The sequence below is a fragment of the Phyllobates terribilis genome, unplaced genomic scaffold, assembly GCF_046119375.1.
Source record: "Phyllobates terribilis strain yellow unplaced genomic scaffold, ASM4611937v1 Scaffold_2__4_contigs__length_985480577, whole genome shotgun sequence".
NCBI lineage: Eukaryota > Metazoa > Chordata > Amphibia > Anura > Dendrobatidae > Phyllobates > Phyllobates terribilis.
Window position 1 is genome coordinate 202,535,824 of NW_027362762.1, and position 22,645 is coordinate 202,558,468.

Below are 22,645 nucleotides of genomic sequence, written 5' to 3' on the forward strand. Positions count from 1 at the left end.
TTATTTTGTGAATATTGTTATATTTAAACTTTGCAAATATATATTTTTTTATTTAAATTGTTTTAATGTTTCTTAATAGGTTGCAAACCATGTTGTTCAGGCACTTTTAAATCAAAAGGTATGTAATTCAGTTTTCTGTGTTTTATGATTTTTGGCTGTTTTTGGCTCTGAAGTCCTTTAAACACCATTTTGCAAATTGTATTATACATTGTTTGGTTCTATTGGTATTTTGGAATAGTCATAGGCAGATCTATAAAACATTGCCCGGGCAAAGCTTTTTCACCTTTTTCAATATGTAAGCTCCTTTTGATTTAAATAGGATCTTGGAGATGGGAATACCTATCTCATTATGTAGTAGGTGTAATACTAATATTAACAAATACCTCCAATTAGAAATGTAATGTAATTCTTCTGATTTGCTATGTCGCTTATCATGTGCAGGGCATTGCAGTAGCTTGAGTATCAATGGTTACGACCACTCATATAGTGACAGTTGCTAGTGGTCGTAGTTATGGATACCTAAGCTAGTGCAATGCCCTGCACATGGTTAGCGAAGTAGCGAATCAGAAGAACTATACTACATTTCTAATTGGAATCATTTGCTAATATTATTATTATTACACCCGTTAACGATTTACAGTCTCGTACCATTTCCTTTCTACGATGTAATATTAATATAATGGATATAATATATATTTATACCGCTTAAAAGGAGCATGAAGATATTTGTAAAGCCATTTGCTGTTAAAAATGTAACCAAAACCAACTGTGATTTAACGGTCCCCTAAAAGCATTTCCGTCTTGTATAACACATAGTGTATGTTTCAAAATTTTTTCTTTTATTGAATGCTTATGCAATTTTAACTTGGTCTTCTAGACTTTTCATCCAGAGCTTTTAGTTTCTTTTCTTGGTTTTCGTCTGTAATGCTAGTTTTGCATTATTTTGTTACATTGTAAGATTTTTTTTTCTCTTTCAGGATCTTCGGGAAGAATGTATTAAACTGAAAAAAAGGGTGTTTGACCTTGAGCGCCAGAACAGAGCGCTGAGTGACCTCTTTCACCAGAAGTTGCAGCGCTCCTCGGGATCATCCCCGGAGGTAAGATCTGTTACCATGGATAACAGGTTGCGTTCGAAGCACACGGTTGAGTTGATTTAATTCGACATATGCGTCTGCAGCGGCAGCACCTTCATTTATTTATAGTGTCTATTTCTGTTGCACTGAAATATTATCATATAGCATCAGAATAGATTTTGTTTCAGAAAATACACTGATTAGTTGACCAGACAGCCACATTCATAAGAGTTCATGAGCTTTTATGTTTTTCCAGACTAGAACATTATGCATTAGTTTAATTATTTTTTACTCTACAAGCTATATTAAGTGAAAAGGAGTCTAATAATGCATTCTTTAAAGGTGTTTTCCACTTGGGGGGGGGGGGGGGGTCCTTTTCCGATCTGTGTTTTGGCTGTAGCGGTGAGGTTACAGCTACAACACGCATCATCGCTTCATACAATCATTGAGCTCATCGGCTCTGCTGATGTAGATGGCACATACCACTGAGCTCAGTGATTGACTGCAGTCTTGATAAGAGCTGTGACCACTGCAGCCAAAACAACAACACTGTAGCAGAGGCAGAGATCCGACCCTGGCTCCAGGGTGGGCGAGTACCCGCTGTTTGTCATTTTACATGTATAATGGGGCCAGTTTTGGTAAAATTAATGTGTCCATTATTGCAATTAATATATTTAAAAATAATGGCTTTTTACATGGGGCGATTTTATTTATTTTTTTGAAAAAAACAAAAACAAATCCATGGATTGAACAAACATTCCCAATCACTGTACATTGTAAACATGAACATAAAGACATGAAAGTGACATAATAAGAGAGCTATTGCTTTTGTCATTGGTCAAAATCTTTTACGATGGCCTAAAGATCATTTGTAGGTATCAAATTCCCTAGTATAGTCAGGAATGAGCTGTGGAAATAGAAGGAAATAGAAACCATCTCATTAGTACTAAAATTACAAAAAAAAGACAGAAATGAATTACTATTAAACGTCAACTCACACTCTGTCAAAATGTGCATCAATTCAAAATGATCTTCACATGTGAAAAAGACCCTTAGTTTCCCTTCTCACACCGCACCTGAAATGGAATTTTGAAGTAACTGTGAAGTCGATTCTTAAAATTCTAAAATGAATCTTGTTTTTCTTCTTGTTACATAATTTTCAATGTTTTCTATCTTTGCCCTCTAATGGATGACATTACTGATATATATTTGTTTTGTAATATAGTTGCACCCATTGCAGGCCCTGTCTGACTCCCAAGGAGGGGACCTTGACAGGATATCCGTCTCCCTTCCGTTGGGACAATGTGGAATGCAGAGAGAGGTAAGTAAACCTGCATGCACAATTTTTAATTGACTCTTTACCTCTCTGAAGGTGCATACAATTAGGGGAGCTCTGAAGATCATAGAAATGTGGCTACACGCATTCGATGAAAATTGGTTGAACCCATCAATTTTTCAGTCTGCACCATTTAAAAATACACTTGTATATATGGTGTGACTAAAAAAAAATATTTTTTTTTAGCAAAGTTATGCAAACTGTATAATCCTTATTCTTTCAAGTTAATGGTTTTCTCTTACTTTTGAGAAAAGTGAGTACCGTATTTTTTTTATATTTGTGAGAATATCATGGGTACTTATTGTACATTCTTTTTTATATTACCGCTACAAAATTCTTTCCGACAATTAGAAGTATTTTTTTTTTCTCAAATAGGAAAAACAGCGTTCTGGTCGGGCCCAGTCATCATGTCGCTCTCTAGATGCCATGTCACCATTCCTCAGGAAAAAGGCTCAGATTTTAGAAGTCCTACGAAGGCTAGAAGCCACGGGATCTCAGAGTGGATCACCATGCACTACACCTCCAATGTTTCTTGGGGGAGTATCATCAGCTAGTGGCAATGGGTTACGTGTAAGACCAGACCAAGGCTTGGAATTCATGAATGGTGAAGGCTTACCTCCTTCAGAACATGGTGGAGATGAGCCTTGGACCTCTTGTCTGCTTCTGGCTCAGAGTGGTTGGGAGGAGCTGTTTAAGTGGAAGCCCATTCAAAGGGAGCCACCAGCAGGTAGCCCTGGAGAAGGAGGAGGGGAACACCTTGGTTTGGCATCAGGAGAAGATGGACAACAGTTATCACGACAAGCAGAGGGAAGCTCATCCTCTTCAGATGATGATATTGGAGATCCTCCTCCTCCAAGTGAAATTAGGCAACGGTTGCCATTAACAGACTTGACTAAAGGTTTAGCGCCATGTATGTGCTCCCGTGGAGCAGTAGATAAAAGGGGCCCTATTGAGGGCCATTCAGATGGAACTGGTTTTGCTAGGGGCCACACTGGGCATCTTCATTCATTAACATGTTATAGCAGAGGCCTTCGTGATATGGTAGAAAGTCAACATGTGCCAGTGGCACCACCAGCGATTACCGAGAGGGGGGACTCACTGTCATCTTCACCAGGAAAGCAATCTGGTTCTGAGAATGCTTCTGATGGGCCTTCGTCTTCTTGTCCTCCTTCTCCTGCAGCATCTGTCAGTTTGCCAAGGGACGCATCTATTTTTCTCCATAAAAATGAAGCCCAGGAACAACAGGATGATTGTCCTCCGTCATTGATGGTAGTTCCTAATCCTCCCTGTCCTGATGCACAAGATGCACTTATACCTTCCTCTGAGCCACGGACTCCTCATATACCTTCTCCAGCTAAGTTTCTCAAGTTTTTAAAACTGCCAGGCTCAGGGGATAAATTACAAAGTCCAAATTCTTTGAGGCTTAGCCCTCAACTTACTCAAACCTCTAAAATCCCTTGTAGGAGCAATAATTATGAGGCATTTCCCTCACCACGACTTAGTAGGAAAGCAACAGAAGAATCAGCTGGTACAGAAACTGATCCACCTTCTCCATCTGAATTTATTAATCCTGACGCTAGTAGGCATGGACAAACAGAGAGGTCAAACAATTTAATAAATAGGCCTGGTTTACAGTGCTACACCAAAAAGTCCCATGACTATGAAAATGTTCCTGCTAAAAATTCAGTGCTTCCCACTGCAAGCCAAACTGAGGATTTGGAACTGTCTCCCAAACTAGTTGAAGTATGCTCCTCAAATTTTCCCCCTGGTCCTTTTGTACATTCCCATGTAAATTCTTCTAGTGAACATGGTCAGATAAGCGCACCGTTTATGAAAAAGCATGTAACTTCCAGAAAACCTACTGAGTCTGCCGCACCTGTCCCATTTAAAGAAAGAATTGGAAAGCTAAGAAGCTCTGACAACCAACAGACAGAGCTTACTGTAGCATTAACAGATGAAAACAGGGTTATACCGGATGGCCATGATCTTCGTCCATCTATGAAAAGATCCGTAGGTGTAAGCAGTTTAAGGACTCCTGAGCCTGGGTCTACTGAGAGTTACCCACCAAGGTACCATGGGCAAAAATCTGATTCTGCTCGGACTCGACAGACAGCTTCTAATTGCCCACCAGGATCACCTCATGGTCCACGTAATCCATCCCGTGCACCACCTGTACCAAGTAAATCTCCTCGTAGCCCCCATGGAAGTCCAACAAAGCTACCTGCCAAGTCCCCAAGTAAGGCAACAGCAAAGCCTCTTGTATCTCGACCGCTAAGTGAAGAGCTAAGACCAAGTCCCAGGCAACCCACTCCACCAAATGATGAGAAACAGAGGATGCATTCCACTGGTGCAGGCAAAAAAAGTAGCACTTGCCCAGATTATGCAAGTCCACGTAGTCCAGGTTCGCAGGGCACAGAAAATCTTCCATTGAGTGCTTTGCATTCTGCCATTGAAGAAAAGGTGATGAAGGGCATTAAAGAAAACATGTTGAGATTGCAGGAACAGCACCGTGCACCTCCCCCTGATCCTAAGCAACGGAATACCAGTGGTATTGCAAGCTGGTTTGGCTTAAAGAAAAGCAAACTACCTGCTCTAAGTCGTAGGCCTGAGACAGCGCGTGTCAAAGAGGAGAAAAGGGAGAGATCTGCGAGTGGCTCGCCTCGGACTAGGGATACAAAGGGTGAGAGCCTGAATATTTCCATGTTAATGGAGAAAGCTGAGGATCTCCGAAAAGCTCTTCAGGAAGAGAGAGCCTACATAAACGGTCTCTCACTTGACAAGAATCGCACAGCCGTGTCTGTAGATCAGACACGGGAAACTTCAAGACCCCTGACTGCTGACAACTTTATGCAACAGCTCTTGAATCGGTGAGTGGGGTCTCCTCAGAAATGATATAATTTAAAAATGTAAAATGCATCCTAAAAATAGTTCCAATGACCCTAGTGACATTCTATTTTTTTTTTCTTATAATATCAAAGATATGAACGTTTACTGAGACCATGGTATCTACAAAGCGTGTGTATATTTAAAAAAAAAACAAAAAAAAAAAACAACTGGATCTCTGTTATTTTGGAGTACTGAAAAGAACAATAAATATTAATATCAAACAACATCCTCATCAGAGCTAAAATTTGTCCTAGTGGGTAAAAGCTGCACACTAAAGTATAGCATCTGGCTTGTAAAAGTCAATATTTTATGATCCAAAAGTTCTGATTTGAGCCAATTATGATGAAAGAATTTTAATCTTTATTTCAACCACTTTAAAATCCTAGGTACAGTTCACATGGAGAAATATAACCTCCTATGTGTTATGCTCATGTTCACCTCCTTACTTGTAGTGCATGCTATCATTAAAGTGAATCTGTCAGTATGTAGCTCTTTGAAAGACAGTTGAGGTCCAGCAATACCTTTAATTTTCCAGTCCGTCCCTTTCTTACTGAGAAATCAGCGTTTATATTGATATACAAATGAGGCTGAAGAGCAATTTTGTACATCTACCAGCTCTATTCCCCACCTATCACCACTTCCTCCTGCTTGTCTGACAGCCTCTATGCCTCATGACTTCAGGCAAAGGAGGGAGGTAGCATGGAGCGGGGAATAGAGCTGGAGTGACAGAGGCTTCAGATCAACAGCCTCATTTGCATATCAATTCAAACGCTGATTTCTCAGTAACTGAGGAATGGACTAGCCATGTAAAGGTCTTGACTCTGAAAGGGCTTCATGTGCATATAATTAGTTTGGGGGTCAAAATCCTGCGACAGATGCCTTTTAAAGAAGCAGTCCCAAGAATTATTTTATTCCTGTCTAAATGTTTATGCAATGTAGTGTAAGTATTCTAATATACTCTCCTATCGCCGTCTTCTCCAGTTTCCAGCACTGCTCCAGTCCTCTTCTCAAGTGACTGAAATTCTGATTTGCGGAATCACACTGGGCTTTGGGGGTGAGCTGAAACTCACTCCTACAATGTAAGTCTTTGGGATTTCAGAACGAGACTCCGTAGACTTGCATTATAAAAGTGACTTCTAGCTCACATATAGATCACAGTGTGATTTGGTGAGTTAGAATTTCGCGGACCTGAGAAGCACAGGAAATTGAAGAAGTTGTCGGTCAGTAAGTACATTACTGACTATACTCACTATATTGCATACACATTTAGACAGGCTTGGGAATGCTTAAAAAAAATCCTTAATCAACAAGCAAGATAAAACAATTATTTAGCGTCAGAAATTGAAATAAAAAAACTAGAGCGCATTATGCAATATATTCCATTTCATGCATGAAGGAGAGGGGATTTGTACAGATTTTCAGTTTGTTTTCAGATTAGTTTTTGTTCAGTATGTGAGTATGTACAAATGCATTCCATATGAAAAACACTTTAGGTGTTAGATGATAGAATAATTTTTATTATAAACCCTTCCCCCTCCTCTTGCATGTATGAAGTTCAATCTTTATTCATACCTGAGGTAATCACTATAGATTTAAAATGGCTGCCGTCCTGTTACACTGAAAGAAACCTATCCAAGAATGTTGGGACGTGAGCATGTGCAGTGGAAAGCTCCCCTGCCATAACCTGGAGACACAAATGTGATGTATAATCATTCAGAATGACTGAGTGAGCAGCCTCTTCTTACCCCCTGAGGAAGCCAGGTTCTGGCGATACGTGTGGGGCCATCTCTTTCCTCACAAGGATTCCTTTACCATACACCTCAGATTCGGTATTTACTTAGTGATGCTGTATGGTTTACCTAATCATTGATACTTGGTATACAGTTCCTTTGATCCTTTTACAACCCCCATTGTACATTATAATTTCGATCTTTGGGAGCCAGCACCTTATATAGTTTATGGAATTGAGTATATTTTTTTTGAGAGGTTATATAGCTTTGTATTTTCCAGGGATCTTGGAATTTTGTAAGCAATTATTAGATTACCCTGCAAGTCCGTCCTGCCCTTTATTTTTAGGCTGGGCCTGTTCTATTATGTGTGCCTGTTTTTATTGTTTTTAATTTTTTATGTTAGTTATGTACACTTTATTTTTCAATAAAAATTATTCTTTTTTAAATCTGGAAGTATCTCTCTTTGCATAGTTTTGCCTTTTTTCTTCCAATATTGTAGACACTTTTTCACTATACGGTGTACATCCTTTATTATTGTTGTGGTGGCCACTTAATTGTTCTCACGGTGAGACGCTCCACTGCAGTGATCTGGAGATGCATAATCCATGTATAATCATTCAGACTGGGTGAGCAGCCTCTTCTTACCTCACCACTCCTGGTATTTCCAGTATCAGATCAGAAAGACTTTGTGAACTGCAGTGTGAGCAGCCTTTTCTTATCTCAGCACTCCAGTTATCTCCAGTATTTGCTCAGATAGTGAGGACAGCAATGTGAGCAGCGTCTTCTTACCTCAGCACTCCTGGTATCTGCAGGATTAGATCAGATATGGGGAACAGCAATTTTATCAGCCCCTTTTTATCTCAGCACCTCTGGTATATGCACAATTAGATCATAATATTCACTAGGAACAGATGCTTCCACACATGATGGGAGGGGGAGCTCCTACTGCACATACACACGGACACCTGTCCTATTAACATTATAGGATGGTGTTAGTGTATTAAGACTACAGCTATTTTAATTACATAGTGATTACTTGCTTAGACTTAACCATTGTGATTTGCTAATTTAAGGTATCTGAAGTATATTTGTATTGACATTTCTTTAGATAGATAGATAGATAGATAGATAGATAGATAGATATGCATGCATGCCGTGCATTGTGAAAGTATTTGATCCCTTTGAACTTTTCTACCTTTTGCCACATTTCTGGCTTCAAACATAGATATAAAATTCTAATTTTTGGGGGAAGAATCAACAACAAGTGAGACACAATCTTGAAGTGGAATGAAATTTATTGGATATTTTAAACTTTTTTAACAAATTAAAAACTGAAAAGTGGGGCGTGCAATATTTGGCCCTTTTACTTTCAGTGTAGCAAACTCACTCCAGAAGTTCAGTGAGGATCTCTGAATGATCCAATGTTGTCCTAAATGACTGGTAATGATAAATAGAATCCCCCTGTGTGTAATCAAGTCTCCGTATAAATGCACCTGCTCTGTGATAGTCTCAGGCTGTGTGCCCACGTAGCATTTTTCAAGCGTATATGCTGCGGCATTTCCGCAGCGTAAACGCTTGAAAAACGCATGTATATCCGCACCCCATGGTCCCCAATGGGATTCCGCAAGTTCTATGCACATGTTGCGGATTTTTCCGCAGCGTTTATGCCGCGTTCAAAAATCCGCAGCATGTCATTTAATTTTGCGTTTCCGCAAGCGGAATTGCCTTAGTCCAATGCATAAAAAACACAAGGCAATTCCGCATGTGGAAAACGCGTGATAAACGCGTGCGGAATTCCGCATGCGTTTTTCCGGGAGAGGACTTGCATTTATGCAGCAGAAATTTTCTGCTTCATAAATGCAACGTGGGCACATAGCCTCAGGGTTCTGTTTCAAGTGCCGAGAGCATCATGAAGACCAAGGAACACACCAGGCAGGTCCGAGATACTGTTGTGGCGAAGTTAAAAGCCGGATTTGGATACAAAAAAATTTCCCAAGTTTTAAACATCTCAAGGAGCACTGTGCAAGCGATCATATTGAAATAGAAGGAGTGTCAGACCACTGCAAATCTACCAAGACCCGGCCGTCCCTCTAAACTTTCATCTCGAACAAGGAGCAGACTGATCAGAGATGCAGCCAAAAGGCCCATGATCACTCTGGATGAACTGCAGAGGTGGGAGAGTCTGTCCATAGGACAACAATCAGTCGTACACTGCACAAATCTGGCCTTTATGGAAGAGTGGCAAGAAGAAAGTCATTTCTCAAAGATATCCATGAAAAGTCTCGTTTGAAGTTTGCCACAAGCCACCTGGGAGACACACCAAACATGTGGAATAAGGTGCTCTGGTCAGATGAAACCAAAATCGAACTTTTTGGCCACAATGCAAAACGATGTTTGGCATAAAAGCAGCACAGCTCATCACCCTCAAAACACCATCCCCACTGTCAAACATGGTGGTGGCAGCATCCTGGTTTGGGCCTGCTTTTCTTCAGCAGGGACAGGGAAGATAGTTAAAATTGATGGGAAGATGGACGGAGCCAAATACAGGACCATTCTGGAAGAAAACCTGTTGGAGTCTGCAAAAGACCTGAGACTGGGACGGAGATTTATCTTCCAACAAGACAATGATCCCAAACATAAAGCAAAATCTACAATGGAATGGTTAAAAAATAAACGTATCCAGGTGTTAGAATGGCCAAGTCAAAGTCCAGACCTGAATCCAATTGAGAATCTGTGGAAAGAGCTGAAAACTGCTGTTCACAAACGCCCTCCATCCAACCTCAATGAGCTCCAGCTGTTTTGCAAGGAAGAATGGGCAAGAATTTCAGCCTGTTTGTGAAAAACTGATAAAGACATACCCCAAGCGACTTGCAGCTGTAATCGCAGCAAAAGGTGGTGCTATAAAGTATTAACTCAAGGGGGCCGAATAATATTGCACACCCCACTTTTCAGTTTTTAATTTGTTAAAGTTTAAAATATCCAATAAATTTCGTTCCACTTCACGATTGTGTCCCACTTGTTGATTCTTCCCCAAAAAATTTGAATTTTATATCTTTGTTTGAAGCCAGAAATGTAGCAAAAGGTAGAAAAGTTCAAGGGGGCCAAATACTTTCACAATGCACTGTGTATGTATATAGAGATAGATCTATCTCTATCTCTCTCTCTCTCTCTCTATCTCTCTGTCTCTCTCTCCCCAAAGAACCCCTGTAAACTCACCCCCTCTAGGATTGTAGTTTCCAAATCTGTTATCCAAAATGTTTACCTTATTGGCAATAAATGTATAAAGGAAACCTGTTATCGGATTCAAGCAGCCCTAACCATGAACTGTCTGACTGCATTATTGCAGCGAGGTAAATTCTTCTCTGAAACGCTTTGGCAATTTATAGAGAATATAGTTAGATTAGCTGGAGTCCAGACTAGTCCTTCACTGCCCCCGAATGGCTCTTCCCAGTGCCAGTGCAGGCGATTGACAGGTCTCTACCTCGTGTGTACATAGGGAGAGACCTGTCAGTCACCTGGAGCGGTGTCAGACTAGTCTGGTCTCTGGCTATGGTAACCGATTGGAACGTCCAACTATATCTTCTCTGAAATGCCAGAGCTTAACAAATAAAAACATCACTGTCGCCAGAAGAATAACTCTGCACTCCCAATATGATAAACGTGACCTTTTATTTAATCCAATTCCACAGATGTTTTTGTTGATACAGCTGGGCGTTCATCGGACAGATTGCCAGTGTAGGGAGGGAGAAATAGCTTTTACAAAAAGCGCTGGTGAGATTGCGACTGCCAGGGCTAGTGCTGCTACCAGAATGCTGTAGAACTCTTTAACGATTTGCTTATGTCATTTAAAGAAGCACTCCTCCCATCAAAATTGTTATCCTCTTCATATATTGCAATCATCATATTATATAGCACTGTGTACTTAACAATTGCTCATTTTGCCCTTCCATTAGGTCTATGACATCACATAATTAAAAACTGACTAGCTGAATCATTCTAAGCTCCATATAGAAATAGGAGGTCAATTTTGTATGTGTAGTGTGAGGCTGTAGCCACAGGCAAGGCACTCGTGTCCCTTTTCGTTCTGGCGCTCTACATGAAATTGTAGGTCCTGGCTGGGTGTGTGGACTTTTGCTGTGAGGGCATCACACCTGTGCAGGCTGCATGTAGCCGGTGGTTTGGGCTGGCCAGGACCATAGGTACCATCGTTCTAACATAGTCTTTACTGAACTATAACTTGATAACTGTTTTGTACAAGGGATAGCAGGCACAAAGTCTTATGGTTGTTTCTTCTAAAGCATACAGCATTCACCTTCACACAGTATCCTTCCTCTGTAATCTACTCCAGGGCTAGTGAGGCACACTGTTTCTCCCTACTTCGCCACAACTCTGCTTCAACACCACAGTCCTGATCAGCAAGTCTCTCTACTTGCTCAGCAATTCTATGTCCTATTTCTTCCACTACTGGTGCTTTGGATATACCATTCGGGACCCCAACTAGTCCCATAAAACGCAGTCCTGTTTAGGCCCATTACCTTCGGCATTGCAAATTCTAGGGTTTTGTGACTCTGCATCCTTTCCACGGACCCTTCTCTGGAAGGCCACTATGACTAGTCAGTCACTTCTTCTCAGGATCTTGCTATCCCCTGTCCTTAGGTCTCCTCATACTGTAGATCACCCCACAGCAGCAATGCTCTCTTCACTCTCCAAACCCTATCTCACTAACTACAGGAAGCAGTCACTTGCCCTAACACTAATCCCCTCGCACTATGGCCTAGTACCAAACATCAGCTGTATCCTATCATACAATATCACATCCTATGCTATACATTATGCATTACGATGCACAACAACACAATGATCCACATGACACAGTATATGTAAAGACGCAGGACACTATACACATGATGCAATTGGTGTCTTCAGGGGTAGGAAAGCTGCAGCACAGGTCCACCAGCCTTACATTCCTCCCCTCTTTAACGATGGTAGTCATCGACCATGCGGACTCGTAGGAAAAACCAATTCACATAAAACACATAACACAAATAACTGTCTCTTCTCTGGGGGTGGAAGAGGTCCTCCTCCTTGGTGGGTAGGCATGACCCTGGTCCCACTAGGTTGAGCCCCCAGAACCAGGAGTTTGAGTTCTTTAAATGGCCAGTAGGCAAACACATCCATAGCCTCGACAGTCCAGAGGCATAACTCAAGTCCTTTCACCCAGTTGGGACATTGGGTCGTCCATCCTTCCTCCCCAAAATATTGGTCCTAGTCCACAGGGCACAGTCCTTTTGGGGCAGTGTTCATTGTCCCCTTTCAGTTCGCAGGACGGGGACATAGTCCTTTCGAAATGTCCTCCCCCCACTAGCTGAAATCCAGTCCCGGGCTGAGGGTGTAGGGACCCTCCAGCGGCTGCAGAGTGTCTGCAATCCAGCAGGGGGATGTGCAATGAGCACAACAAAATTAGGAAGGGGGAAAACATCTTCTTGGCCGTCTGTGGCCATCAACATGGGGGAACCTGTGGGTTTCTGGCTTGCTCTACTCTGGGCCAACGTACACACGTGCTACCGCACATCTGGGCCTCTCGAAGTTTGACTCCTTTGTCTCAGGTGGCTGTGCTCAGACCCATTTCTCCTTGGCCTCCATACTGTCTCCATCCCTCCATCCTCCTCACATGCTCAGCTGAGTGATCTCTGTGGGCTACATACATCACTGCTGGGTTACCTTCGAACTCTGGTAGTCCCAAGACTGAACAAGGACTGGAATGCATTTCCTCACTGGGACTACTGACTCTGGTTCTCGGGGATCTGGCACTCTTGGGTGTTGCCTCCTCCTGGCAAGGCTAGAAAATCGCTGGCTCCTCTTCCCTCGGTTTGGATCCGAGAGGCCGCAAACCAGCTCCTCGGTTCATCATCTTTGAGAAACTGAACGTGTTACGTGTTCGCCTTCCTGTAGGCTAGGTCCTTTACGAAGGGAGCCTGCATTTATGTAGACTGTGTCCGGTCCCCTCCTCCATGACAAAGCCTTGCCTGCGGTCATAATTCTTCACTACGCCTTGAGTCATCTGTAGGACTAGCTTCTCTCAATGGGGTCCACCATCCTTACATATGACTCATCAGTCACAGCAAAAGTTAATGGCAGGGGGAGGGGCAGAGCAGCTGGGTCAGGAGTTGAAGATGGGAATGATTTTTGCAGGGACAAGATGCTTATTTCTACATAGAGCAGAGAAAACAGAAGAATTAGCTTACTTGAAATGCAAAATGAGCAATTCTAAGTACACAGTGCTATATAATATGATGATGTCAATATATTAAGAGGATGTAAACTTTGATAAGAGTGCTTCTTTAAGTTTGGAATGGCAAGAGCCACTCTGCTGGCTGTGTTGTGTACGTGACTGTTGTACCAGTAGAGAGGGCAACTTAGATCCGTGAATTGGACATCCATTTTTGCTGCAATAGACTATTTAAGAACCTCTATTTGATGAAAATAATTTTCTTGCCTGGCTCCTGGCGTCACACAGACTGAGTTATCATTCCAGCTGAGGAGGCTGGTTTTGGGCGGGGGAAATAACCTTGGGAGGCAATGGTCACTTAAGGGCACTCTCACACCCAGATCACTTGACACCTAATTTGCATATAAATTTAAAATGCAGATATGCAGCAAAAGATTGAAAAGATAAATATGTCAATGAATTTACTTTAGGGGCTCTGATCCTACTGACAGATTCCTTTCTTAAAGGGAATCTGTCACCAGGTTTTTGCTATTTCATTCCAACGATCTATCACTTAGTTTCCTGGGTGCAGCAGTTGCGATAAAATCAGTGTTCTCTGCTGTAAATGTAGCAGTGCTCAGAATCCTGGTTCCTGTATAACCCCGCCCACACCAGTGATTAGCAGTTATCTGTCAATATACAGTATACACAGAAAGCTGCCAATCAGTGGTGGGGGTGGGGTAGCACAAAGCAGTTGACTAGGAGGCAGCTAGTCCTGTAGTGAGAATCTCCTGCTGAGCTGATTAAAACACTGATTTTATTTAAACAGCACAAATCCCAGTATGCAACACATTATTGGAGTCTGAATCTCAGCCCCTACATCATGCCACTCTCAGATTACGTATTAAACTTGTTAAAGGGAATCTGTCATTAGGTTTTTAAGACGAGGCCATTTACAACTGTTCCTGACCTGGTACATTTTCTGGTCATTTTCTATATGTGGCTTTATTTATCTAATTTTCCCTGTAACTGGGGCTGGTATATTAGCCACTTCTTAAATTCAGCCTCCTAGCTGCATAGTGAAGCTTATTAGGTCTCCTAGGACCAAGCAGCTCCTACTTTCTCCCTATAATCAGCAATCACATGATCATATGGTCAAAATGACATGATTACTGAGTCTGGAGAAGGAAGCACATGTTCAGTGCATTTTGTATAGCAACGAGGAAACTAGACAGTAACAAACCATCTCTGCCTTCCTTATGGGGAATCCAGCTATGTCTGACAGCCAGTTCCCGCAGATACATGATCTTGATCTGCTGTTATACCGTGCAGTGACATTTTAGAATGTCGCTGCAGAGCATGGTGGACCTCCTGGACGTTTATAGTCTACGAGCTGGTTGATATTGGTTAATATAGTGACATGGAACTTAAAGACGACAAATTCTTAAGAAATATATATACCATGTAGAAAAACCCTTGCACTTGAGAGCATACTTTGAGAATCGTGATACCATAAATAATGTGCTTCAGTCCTTAGAAAGAAGGAATTAAATGAGCTTTAACAAGAAAATATTAATTACTATTTAGGGTGGATGGAAAAGAGGTTCCTGCAGATGGACGTCTGGAAGGGAAAACACCACTTCGAGACTTTCCTAGATTATCACCAGAGAATAAGGAGGTGCGTCCATTCCGTTCACCAAGGAATGGGATGGTGGCACATGTGCAGCGTTGTGAGCAGAAGAGTATGGATCAGGTAACTCCTACAATTAAAGTTCATTTTTGGGGGGAGAAGACTGAATAGGCTCTGTGCCCACAATGCAGAAATGCTCCGGATTTTTTCCTTAGCGTTTCTGCATCTCCCTGGCAGAAAAAAACGCATGCGGATTGTACATGCGTTTTCCTGCCAGGGACATGCGGAAGTGAAGCGTTCTTCACATGCATTTCTGCATCCGGGTTATCAAGTGCTTTTCCAAGCGATTTTAGCATCACTTGGAAAGTGCTTGTCAACTTGGTCACACTATATAAATCCATGCAACCGGCATGGATTTACTGTATATACTGTGACTGAAAGAATGGTAAAAAATAAAAAACTAAATCTATACTTACCTTCTGATGGCCCCCGGTGTCTTGATTCCCTCCGTCCTGGCTGCCGGCAGCGGTACACTGAAGGACCTGCCGACGTCAGTGTCGCGTGACCCGTCACATGACTATGACATCAGCGCAGGTCCTTCAGTCCATCGCTAGCTTCCGGCAAGTGAAGACAAGGAGAGCGGGCGCCGCCAGAAGGTAAATATAATCTTTATTTTTTATTTTATTCTTTTTTTTCACAGTTTCTATGGTACCCGGGTCCGGAGGAGAGTCTCGGGTACCATCCGCACATTGGAACGCGTGGATTGCACATCTACATATGCAGTGATGCGTAATCCATGCGTTCTAATGCAAGTCAATGGCGGCGAAAACGCAGCACTTCTGCAAAATAATTGGTAGTGCTGTGTTTTTTTCCGCAATGATAATCCGCAGCGGAAATTTCCGCAGCATGTGCACAGCACATGCGGATTATCATTGGGGAACATGGCAGACCTTCTACTATGCATTTTTAAGCGTTTCTGCAGCGTTTTTGCCGCTGCGGGAACGCTTAAAAAACGCATCGTGGGCACACAGCCTAAACACAGAAAATGTTACTTTTTTTTTTTCCCAACAGAACAGAGAGGTGGTTCTGCCTCCAGATGAGCGGATTTCAGAGTCTATTACTTCTCAGCACTTTGCAGGTATCATTTTCTTATTAGTTTCCTTTGCATTGTTTTTACTTTTTTAATTGAAGAATTGGCCAATTGCTCTCTAACCTTTCAGCCAGTTCTTGCTTGGGCAGTATTTCCATTTACTTTTTATTTAAATTAAACCTTTAGTTTTGAGCATAAAAATAACTTGTTAATGCATAAATACTTGTCATGTCTCATGCAAGCTTTGTGACCCACACAAATAATGAGAAAGGAACAGTGTTAAAAATCCATATAGTTAGGACCATCACAGTGTCTCCATTACATCCACAGTGATATGATGTGTTGTACAGGTCCTTGTATATGGTCTCCGTGGCCAGCCATTCATGCTGACTTGAATCGCGTCATGCACGACATTTTATACCTCTGAGGATGTATGCACTTATTTAAACTTGTCAGGATATTTTAATGGTTAAAACTCTTATAAGTATAAAATTGTCATTCCTTCCATATGTTTATGAATTTTCCTTCCATAATCCTACCTTTTGCTTCATTATTTCCATTTCATACCACATTTCTTTTCAAATCTATTTTTTGACTCCTAACATTATTATTGTTTTAACTAATTTTCATTTCCCCCCACTCCATAGCTTGTGATTCACTCACTCGGACTCTGGACAGTGGTATTGGGACATTTCCTCCTCCGGATTACTGTGGAGGGACTCCTAACAAAAATACCCCAAAGTTAAAATCTAGGCTAGACTCTCCTTCTGTCCTTCCAGTGGGAAGGCTTTCTGCCTTCCCCAAGGTACCCCGAAGAGCTAGGACCTTGGAAAGGGACATGCGAGGTGTGGAGGAGATGTTTCCAAGTGGACAACACCAGAGTGTCCCAGCGTTCCATGCACTTTTGACAGAACCAGAACCGGCCATAAGTCATAGGATGTACGGAGAAGGTTTGTGTTTTGTACTATCCGGACCAATGTGTTAATGGTGGTGGTAGCAGTGTACTTTCCTGTTGTCTACATTAGAAATTAATGCCATTGAGGATTACATGGTTCACTATTTGGGTATATTTTGGAATAAAGCAAAATTACAATTCTTCTAGTAGTAATACACTTAATAATTTAAATATGTACAGCATAAACCTCAGCCATTCATGCCAATGTTAGGATCATTTCAAAAACACATTAGTAAAATGTCCACAATGGCCTATCTTATGTGTATGGGATCCTCCCAACCCTCCCCTGACAGACAATTGTTTGAGGCATCATTGAGCTAAAATTGTATTCATTTTGCCTATATCAGCATGCTTGTCCAAAATGAACACGCATGTGTATTGGGATTGGGACAGCTATTGAGTGTGTATAGCCTTTAACTGCATTTACATTTCCTTATCTTACAGATTCCAATAGAGATCGTAGTCTGCCACAACAAGGAAAGAACTGGACCTTCCCCAATGCAAAGGTCAATGCAGGCTCTGCAGAGAACTTTAGAACTAGAGTACATGAGCTGGAGGAGGTAAGTGAACACTACCAAATCTGGTTTGTCTAACTGAAGAGGTTTTTGTGTTTTTTTTTTTAATTCAGACTTTCTTTAAAAAGGGTCATCTGTGCTATATTTTCTCACAGACCGCTCCTGCCGGCAATACTGCTGATGTCACGTCGACAGAGCAGCTTCTTCTTGTCTGCTGCGCTCTGATGGGGCGTCACTGCTGATGTCATGCTGATTGACACTGGCTCCCCATAGCCAAATTGCGGGAAGCCGGCTGTCAATCAGGATGACGTTGGCAATCACGCCCCATCAACGGAGTGGCCCAGAAGAGGAAGCAGCAGAATAGCCAGATGGAGCAGTCCGTGATAGCTCTGAGATGGTGCCGGGCAGAACAAGCAGGTAGTTGGAAACTTCCCTTCTGTTAGTGCTTGTGCTCGTAGTAAAAAAAAAAATAAACTAGTCCTGGATAACCCCTTTAAATATTGCTGTTTAGATCCTGTAACTTAAACCAGACCAAGTCTGTACCTAATAACATAATGCTGATCAAGAGTCGATCTACTCGTGAAAATTGTGCCACAGATGTCCATGGTCTTTAGTATTTAAGCTGAATCCTATTCAGGTGACGGGAGCTGAGCTGTAATACCATGAGCAATGGGTACCGCAATATGCTGGTGAAGGGTGCGGAGCACAGCCTTTTTTTCTAATCCTGGACATGCCCTTTAAACGAATGAATGAACTCTGATTATTGTAATTGTTTTTGTATGTATACCCCTTTTTTTCACATGTAAATTGCCATGGAATAAATGGCGCTATAATATATAATCACTCTCCAAATGCCATATAAGATCGGTGGTACAGTAGGGGCATGTCTTTTCCCTAACACTGGTTCCGTGTTAGGTTTCCGTTGGACCCTTGTATGGACTTGTAATATAATTATGAGTCTAAAATATGAAGAAAGCCATACAAATATATGTAGTTAAAGGGAAGCAGGAATATCTCATGCCGTTACGTGGCATTGTTGTTTTTTCAGTGTGGTATTATGTTTGAATTTGCTATATTTGTGCACCACTTGGTGGTAGAAATGATATTTTCACTGTGTTCTAGTGACTTATTAGAGGTCTTTTAATGAACCACTTTATTGCCATCTACACAGAAGTCAATCATGGCTGGAGCAGCAAATGAGCAAGATCATGTCAGAGCGCAGACACTGAGATAATCACATCTATAGTTTACCTCCAGGAAATAAGGGAGTGAACGGTCACCAGAGAGGAGAACCCAGGCCCCTTGTCGGTTGTGTGTGGGGAGAACCACTTAATTATAAAGTAATTAGTTCTTATTTTATATTGCTGTCTCAGGATATTTCTGAGACTAAAAGGGCTTTCCCGCGTAGATCAGTGCAGCCCAACATTTAGATTGGGGAAATCTGATGCTCACAGTCAGGTCCAAATGTAATCAGATTGTGACTGTATTTTCATAATTGAGTCCCAGTACCCCTGCACAATAGATATGAAACACAGCAATCAAGATGTGATTGAATATAGATTTGCCTCTGTAATTCAAGGGGTTTTATAAAAAATATTGTATTAACTATTTAGGAATTAGACATTTTTAGGTAGTCCTCCATTTTAACAATGTCTGAATATATCTGGACATAACTGTACCTGGAATCATTATCCAGACTATGTAGAGTTCATTTTACAGAGCTGTACAGGGTATATAAACTGAAAAGGAATTTTAGAAGTACCGTAAATGAGTCACAGATTGCTGATCAACCCTTAAATGGCTGATGTAGCATTTTCTGGGAAACTGAAATTCTGTGGGCAGATCACTTGCAACATTCTGTCAATTTGGGATGTCAGGTTTTAATTGAGTTGACAAGTATTTTTGAATGTGTAGGGCAAGAATCTCTGGCAAAAGTGGTGCCACAGCTGTACTGCGGTAAAACACTAACCAGGGCTGGACACAGACTGACCTAATCTATAACATTAGAAAGTACATTGGCCCATGCTGCCCCCGACACTTGTTTCCCAAGAAAGAGGGGGAGGGTCTCAAACACAATACCCTGCCTGATGTTTAAGGAAATCAAAATTTACTGTACATTAAATGTAATTCCAAAAAAGCTGGCCTCTTTTCTCCTTATTAATAGGCCATACAGGAGTGTCCTGCTACAAGGAGAAAATGAGGCATGGCATAACTAGTGCAGACAGCACTGGGTAAAGATCAGGACTGAGTGGGTGAGTTTAGAAGCTGAGCAGCTTAGAATGAACTTCATGGGAGTTACCAGAGTCTTAGTGACCCCCTGCCAACATTTGGGTCTAGGCCCCAGCACCCGCATGTTGTATAAATGCTTCAGAACCCTGAGCATTGCTATGGATCTATGAAGACATCTATCCTTATAGCTAGATATGTATTTATCAAAAACCATGTAGCTACAAGATAATGTCGTGGTCACCAGATAATGCCACTATACAAGTAACAAAACTTGCTGCTCCTGAACAAAATCTAGTATACAGACACTAATGTTAATAATAATAATACTGCTATATAGTGGACTATCAAACTATGACCACATATTGCCACCACGTAGTGAAATAGTGAACAAATAATGCTAATACCATACTGATCATTAATAAAAAAAACACTGTACTAAGACTTATATTACCAATATACAGTGATCAAATAGTGATGGATACAAGTTTCACACAAATGCTCTGCAGACCATATATGCCTGTAGGTGTACTGTACTGATAAATCAAGTGACTCACATTTTGATTTGGTCTCTTATTGTAGTTGTTTAGCCCGCACATGAATAGTGCCCTCCTTTTCGGACGGCCCGCCGTAGGAGTGCCCTCCTTTTCGGACGGCCCGCCGTAGGAGTGCCCTCCTTTTCGGACGGCCCGCCGTAGGAGTGCCCTCCTTTTCGGACGGCCCGCCGTAGGAGTGCCCTCCTTTTCGGACGGCCCGCCGTAGGAGTGCCCTCCTTTTCGGACGGCCCGCCGTAGGAGTGCCCTCCTTTTCGGACGGCCCGCCGTAGGAGTGCCCTCCTTTTCGGACGGCCCGCCGTAGGAGTGCCCTCCTTTTCGGACGGCCCGCCGTAGGAGTGCCCTCCTTTTCGGACGGCCCGCCGTAGGAGTGCCCTCCTTTTCGGACGGCCCGCCGTAGGAGTGCCCTCCTTTTCGGACGGCCCGCCGTAGGAGTGCCCTCCTTTTCGGACGCCCAAGAGTGTCGCTGCATTTTTCACCCATTTTAGTTTCTTTATTTCTTGTGGATGGGATCCGTTCCATGTGACCAGGAAGCTGCAGAATCGCCCAGGAATAGCTTGCAGTCAGCTTCTACTTCGACTTTAAAAAAAAAAAAAAAAAAAAAATCGCTCAGACGAGCAGCAAAAATAAAATTAGAAAATGCTGGTCACTTTTTGACCCAATGACCAGCCTTCTTTAAATCAAATCTGCCTAATTTTTATGCTCTTCTAGAGGGCAAACAAGCTGACCTTATTTACATTAGATTGTTGACTCATTCTGTAAAATCTGGAACCAGTCTTTTGTCTCGCATGTATGTCTAGCATTAGGAGGACTCTAAAGCTAATAGTAGGGAAGTGGACTATACATCTCATAGGTGGATCTATGAAAATAATTAGAGAAATGACTGAGCTTAAGACCTTCAATGTATTTTCAATAATTTTCCACTTTTTCTTTTACAGATCCCGTCCGAGGGTGACAGAGACTGCGATATGTCTGGTTACCCACATTCCTCCCTTTGCTTTCCGGGCAGTGTGAGCAGTCGTACACCTAGCACTTCTGAAGTTGGAGATGAGGGTACAAGTGAAGCCAAATCCCGAGATAACGAACAGGGTCAGACTGGGCTGGAGAACTCTGAATCCCTGAGTGATTCATTATATGACAGCCTTTCTTCCTGTGGTAGCCAAGGCTGATGGAACATTCCTTAATCCCTTTAATTGTCATGCTGCCTGACATCTTTACAAGCTCTCCAAAAGTAGATTGACATTGTCGGCTGATATGTGGGTGCTATTCCATGTGGAGTCTGTCCTTTCCATGACCTTGTTGGTTGCTCCTCTAGAATGACTTTGTATTCCCCACATGAGCCTCAAAAATCCCAAGTATTAGAAATGTCCTAGAGTCTTGTTGCCTCTGGCCTTACAGGTAAAGGTCATGAAATACCACGGAACTGTTGCCTCATTTTCTGCCTCGTTCTCTCCAAGACTGTGGAGGGTTTTGAACTTGCTCTTCCTCTTGAGTTGCTACCCTCTCCCTCTTTGTAGATTACCATTGTTCTTGTGTTCTTTTTTTTATTCTTTTTTTTTTTTGTCTTATGTGGGCTACCCCTTTACTATGCATCTATACCACCAGCGGATATGTCATTCACTGCAGGAAGGTGAAGGGGAACAACGGGTTAAAAGAATACCTCGCGTCTGTGTCTCTCTGATCAATATCCCAGCAATGCACTGATCCAGAAGCAGAATACCAACTCTACTATCTTTAGCTTTTATATCAGGGAATAAGTTTGGACACAGTCCATTTATTTTAGCTGCATATCTGGAAGTCTTTGTGATTATTAGGGAGCATTGACTAGTTTGACTTGATGTGACTTTTTTCATCCGTGGCCCCTTTTTATTTTTTTTTTCTTTGTTTATATTTGTGCTGTTTTATATAAAATATATATATTTTTATTTCTGTAAATTGTTTAGTTTTTTTGTTTTTTTATTATTATTATTTTTCAATGCGTTGTGTTTATTGTCTTTTTTTTGCTGTTTCTCTTAAGATGGTGCTAACCAGGAAAATATCCTTTCGGCAGGTTTCTCCTCTTACTCCCATTCCCCCTTTTTTATTCTTTTATACCAGTCTCTTGTTTTTCTTTTATTTATATAAGTTATTGTGACTGTTTTTTTCTGCCTCACTTTCTTTTAAGCTAAAAATAAAAAAATAAAATCTAAAATACAAAAGTCTGAATTGCTTTAGTATATAGAATTTAATGCATTTATGCAGACCTCGTGACTATCTTTTTAATTGTTTTTTGTTTTTTTAGACCGAGTTCAGAAATGCAGCTTTTAACACTTTCTAAATAACACAACCATGTTATTTTGGTCTTTTAAAGGCGCTTGTGTTTTTTATTAACCTGTATAAAATTGCATTATGTAAAGAAAAAATGCTACTAGTCATCTGGGTGCTGCTGTAACGGGGAATGTC

At 41.6% G+C, this 22,645-nt stretch overlaps 1 protein-coding gene across 5 annotated transcripts in view; it reads left to right on the forward strand.

The window, feature by feature from the left end:
• The window catches only part of NCKAP5L (NCK associated protein 5 like), an 85,724-nt gene extending 63,323 nt beyond the window's left edge, over positions 1-22,401 (forward strand). For 2 of the 5 annotated variants that reach the window (XM_073663807.1, XM_073663808.1), the window contains exons 5-13: positions 80-118; positions 978-1,097; positions 2,299-2,394; positions 2,785-5,276; positions 14,821-14,986; positions 15,935-16,001; positions 16,601-16,903; positions 17,353-17,468; positions 21,142-22,401. In XM_073663807.1, coding sequence (XP_073519908.1) covers positions 80-118; positions 978-1,097; positions 2,299-2,394; positions 2,785-5,276; positions 14,821-14,986; positions 15,935-16,001; positions 16,601-16,903; positions 17,353-17,468; positions 21,142-21,372 — 3,630 coding nt within the window. In that variant the 3' untranslated portion in view covers positions 21,373-22,401. Of the gene's footprint in view, positions 1-79; positions 119-977; positions 1,098-2,298; positions 2,395-2,784; positions 5,277-14,820; positions 14,987-15,934; positions 16,002-16,600; positions 16,904-17,352; positions 17,469-19,587; positions 19,683-21,141 lie in introns of those variants that run through there. The other 3 variants (XM_073663810.1, XM_073663809.1, XM_073663811.1) reach the window with 3 other exon arrangements.
• Positions 22,402-22,645: the final 244 nt, after the last annotated feature.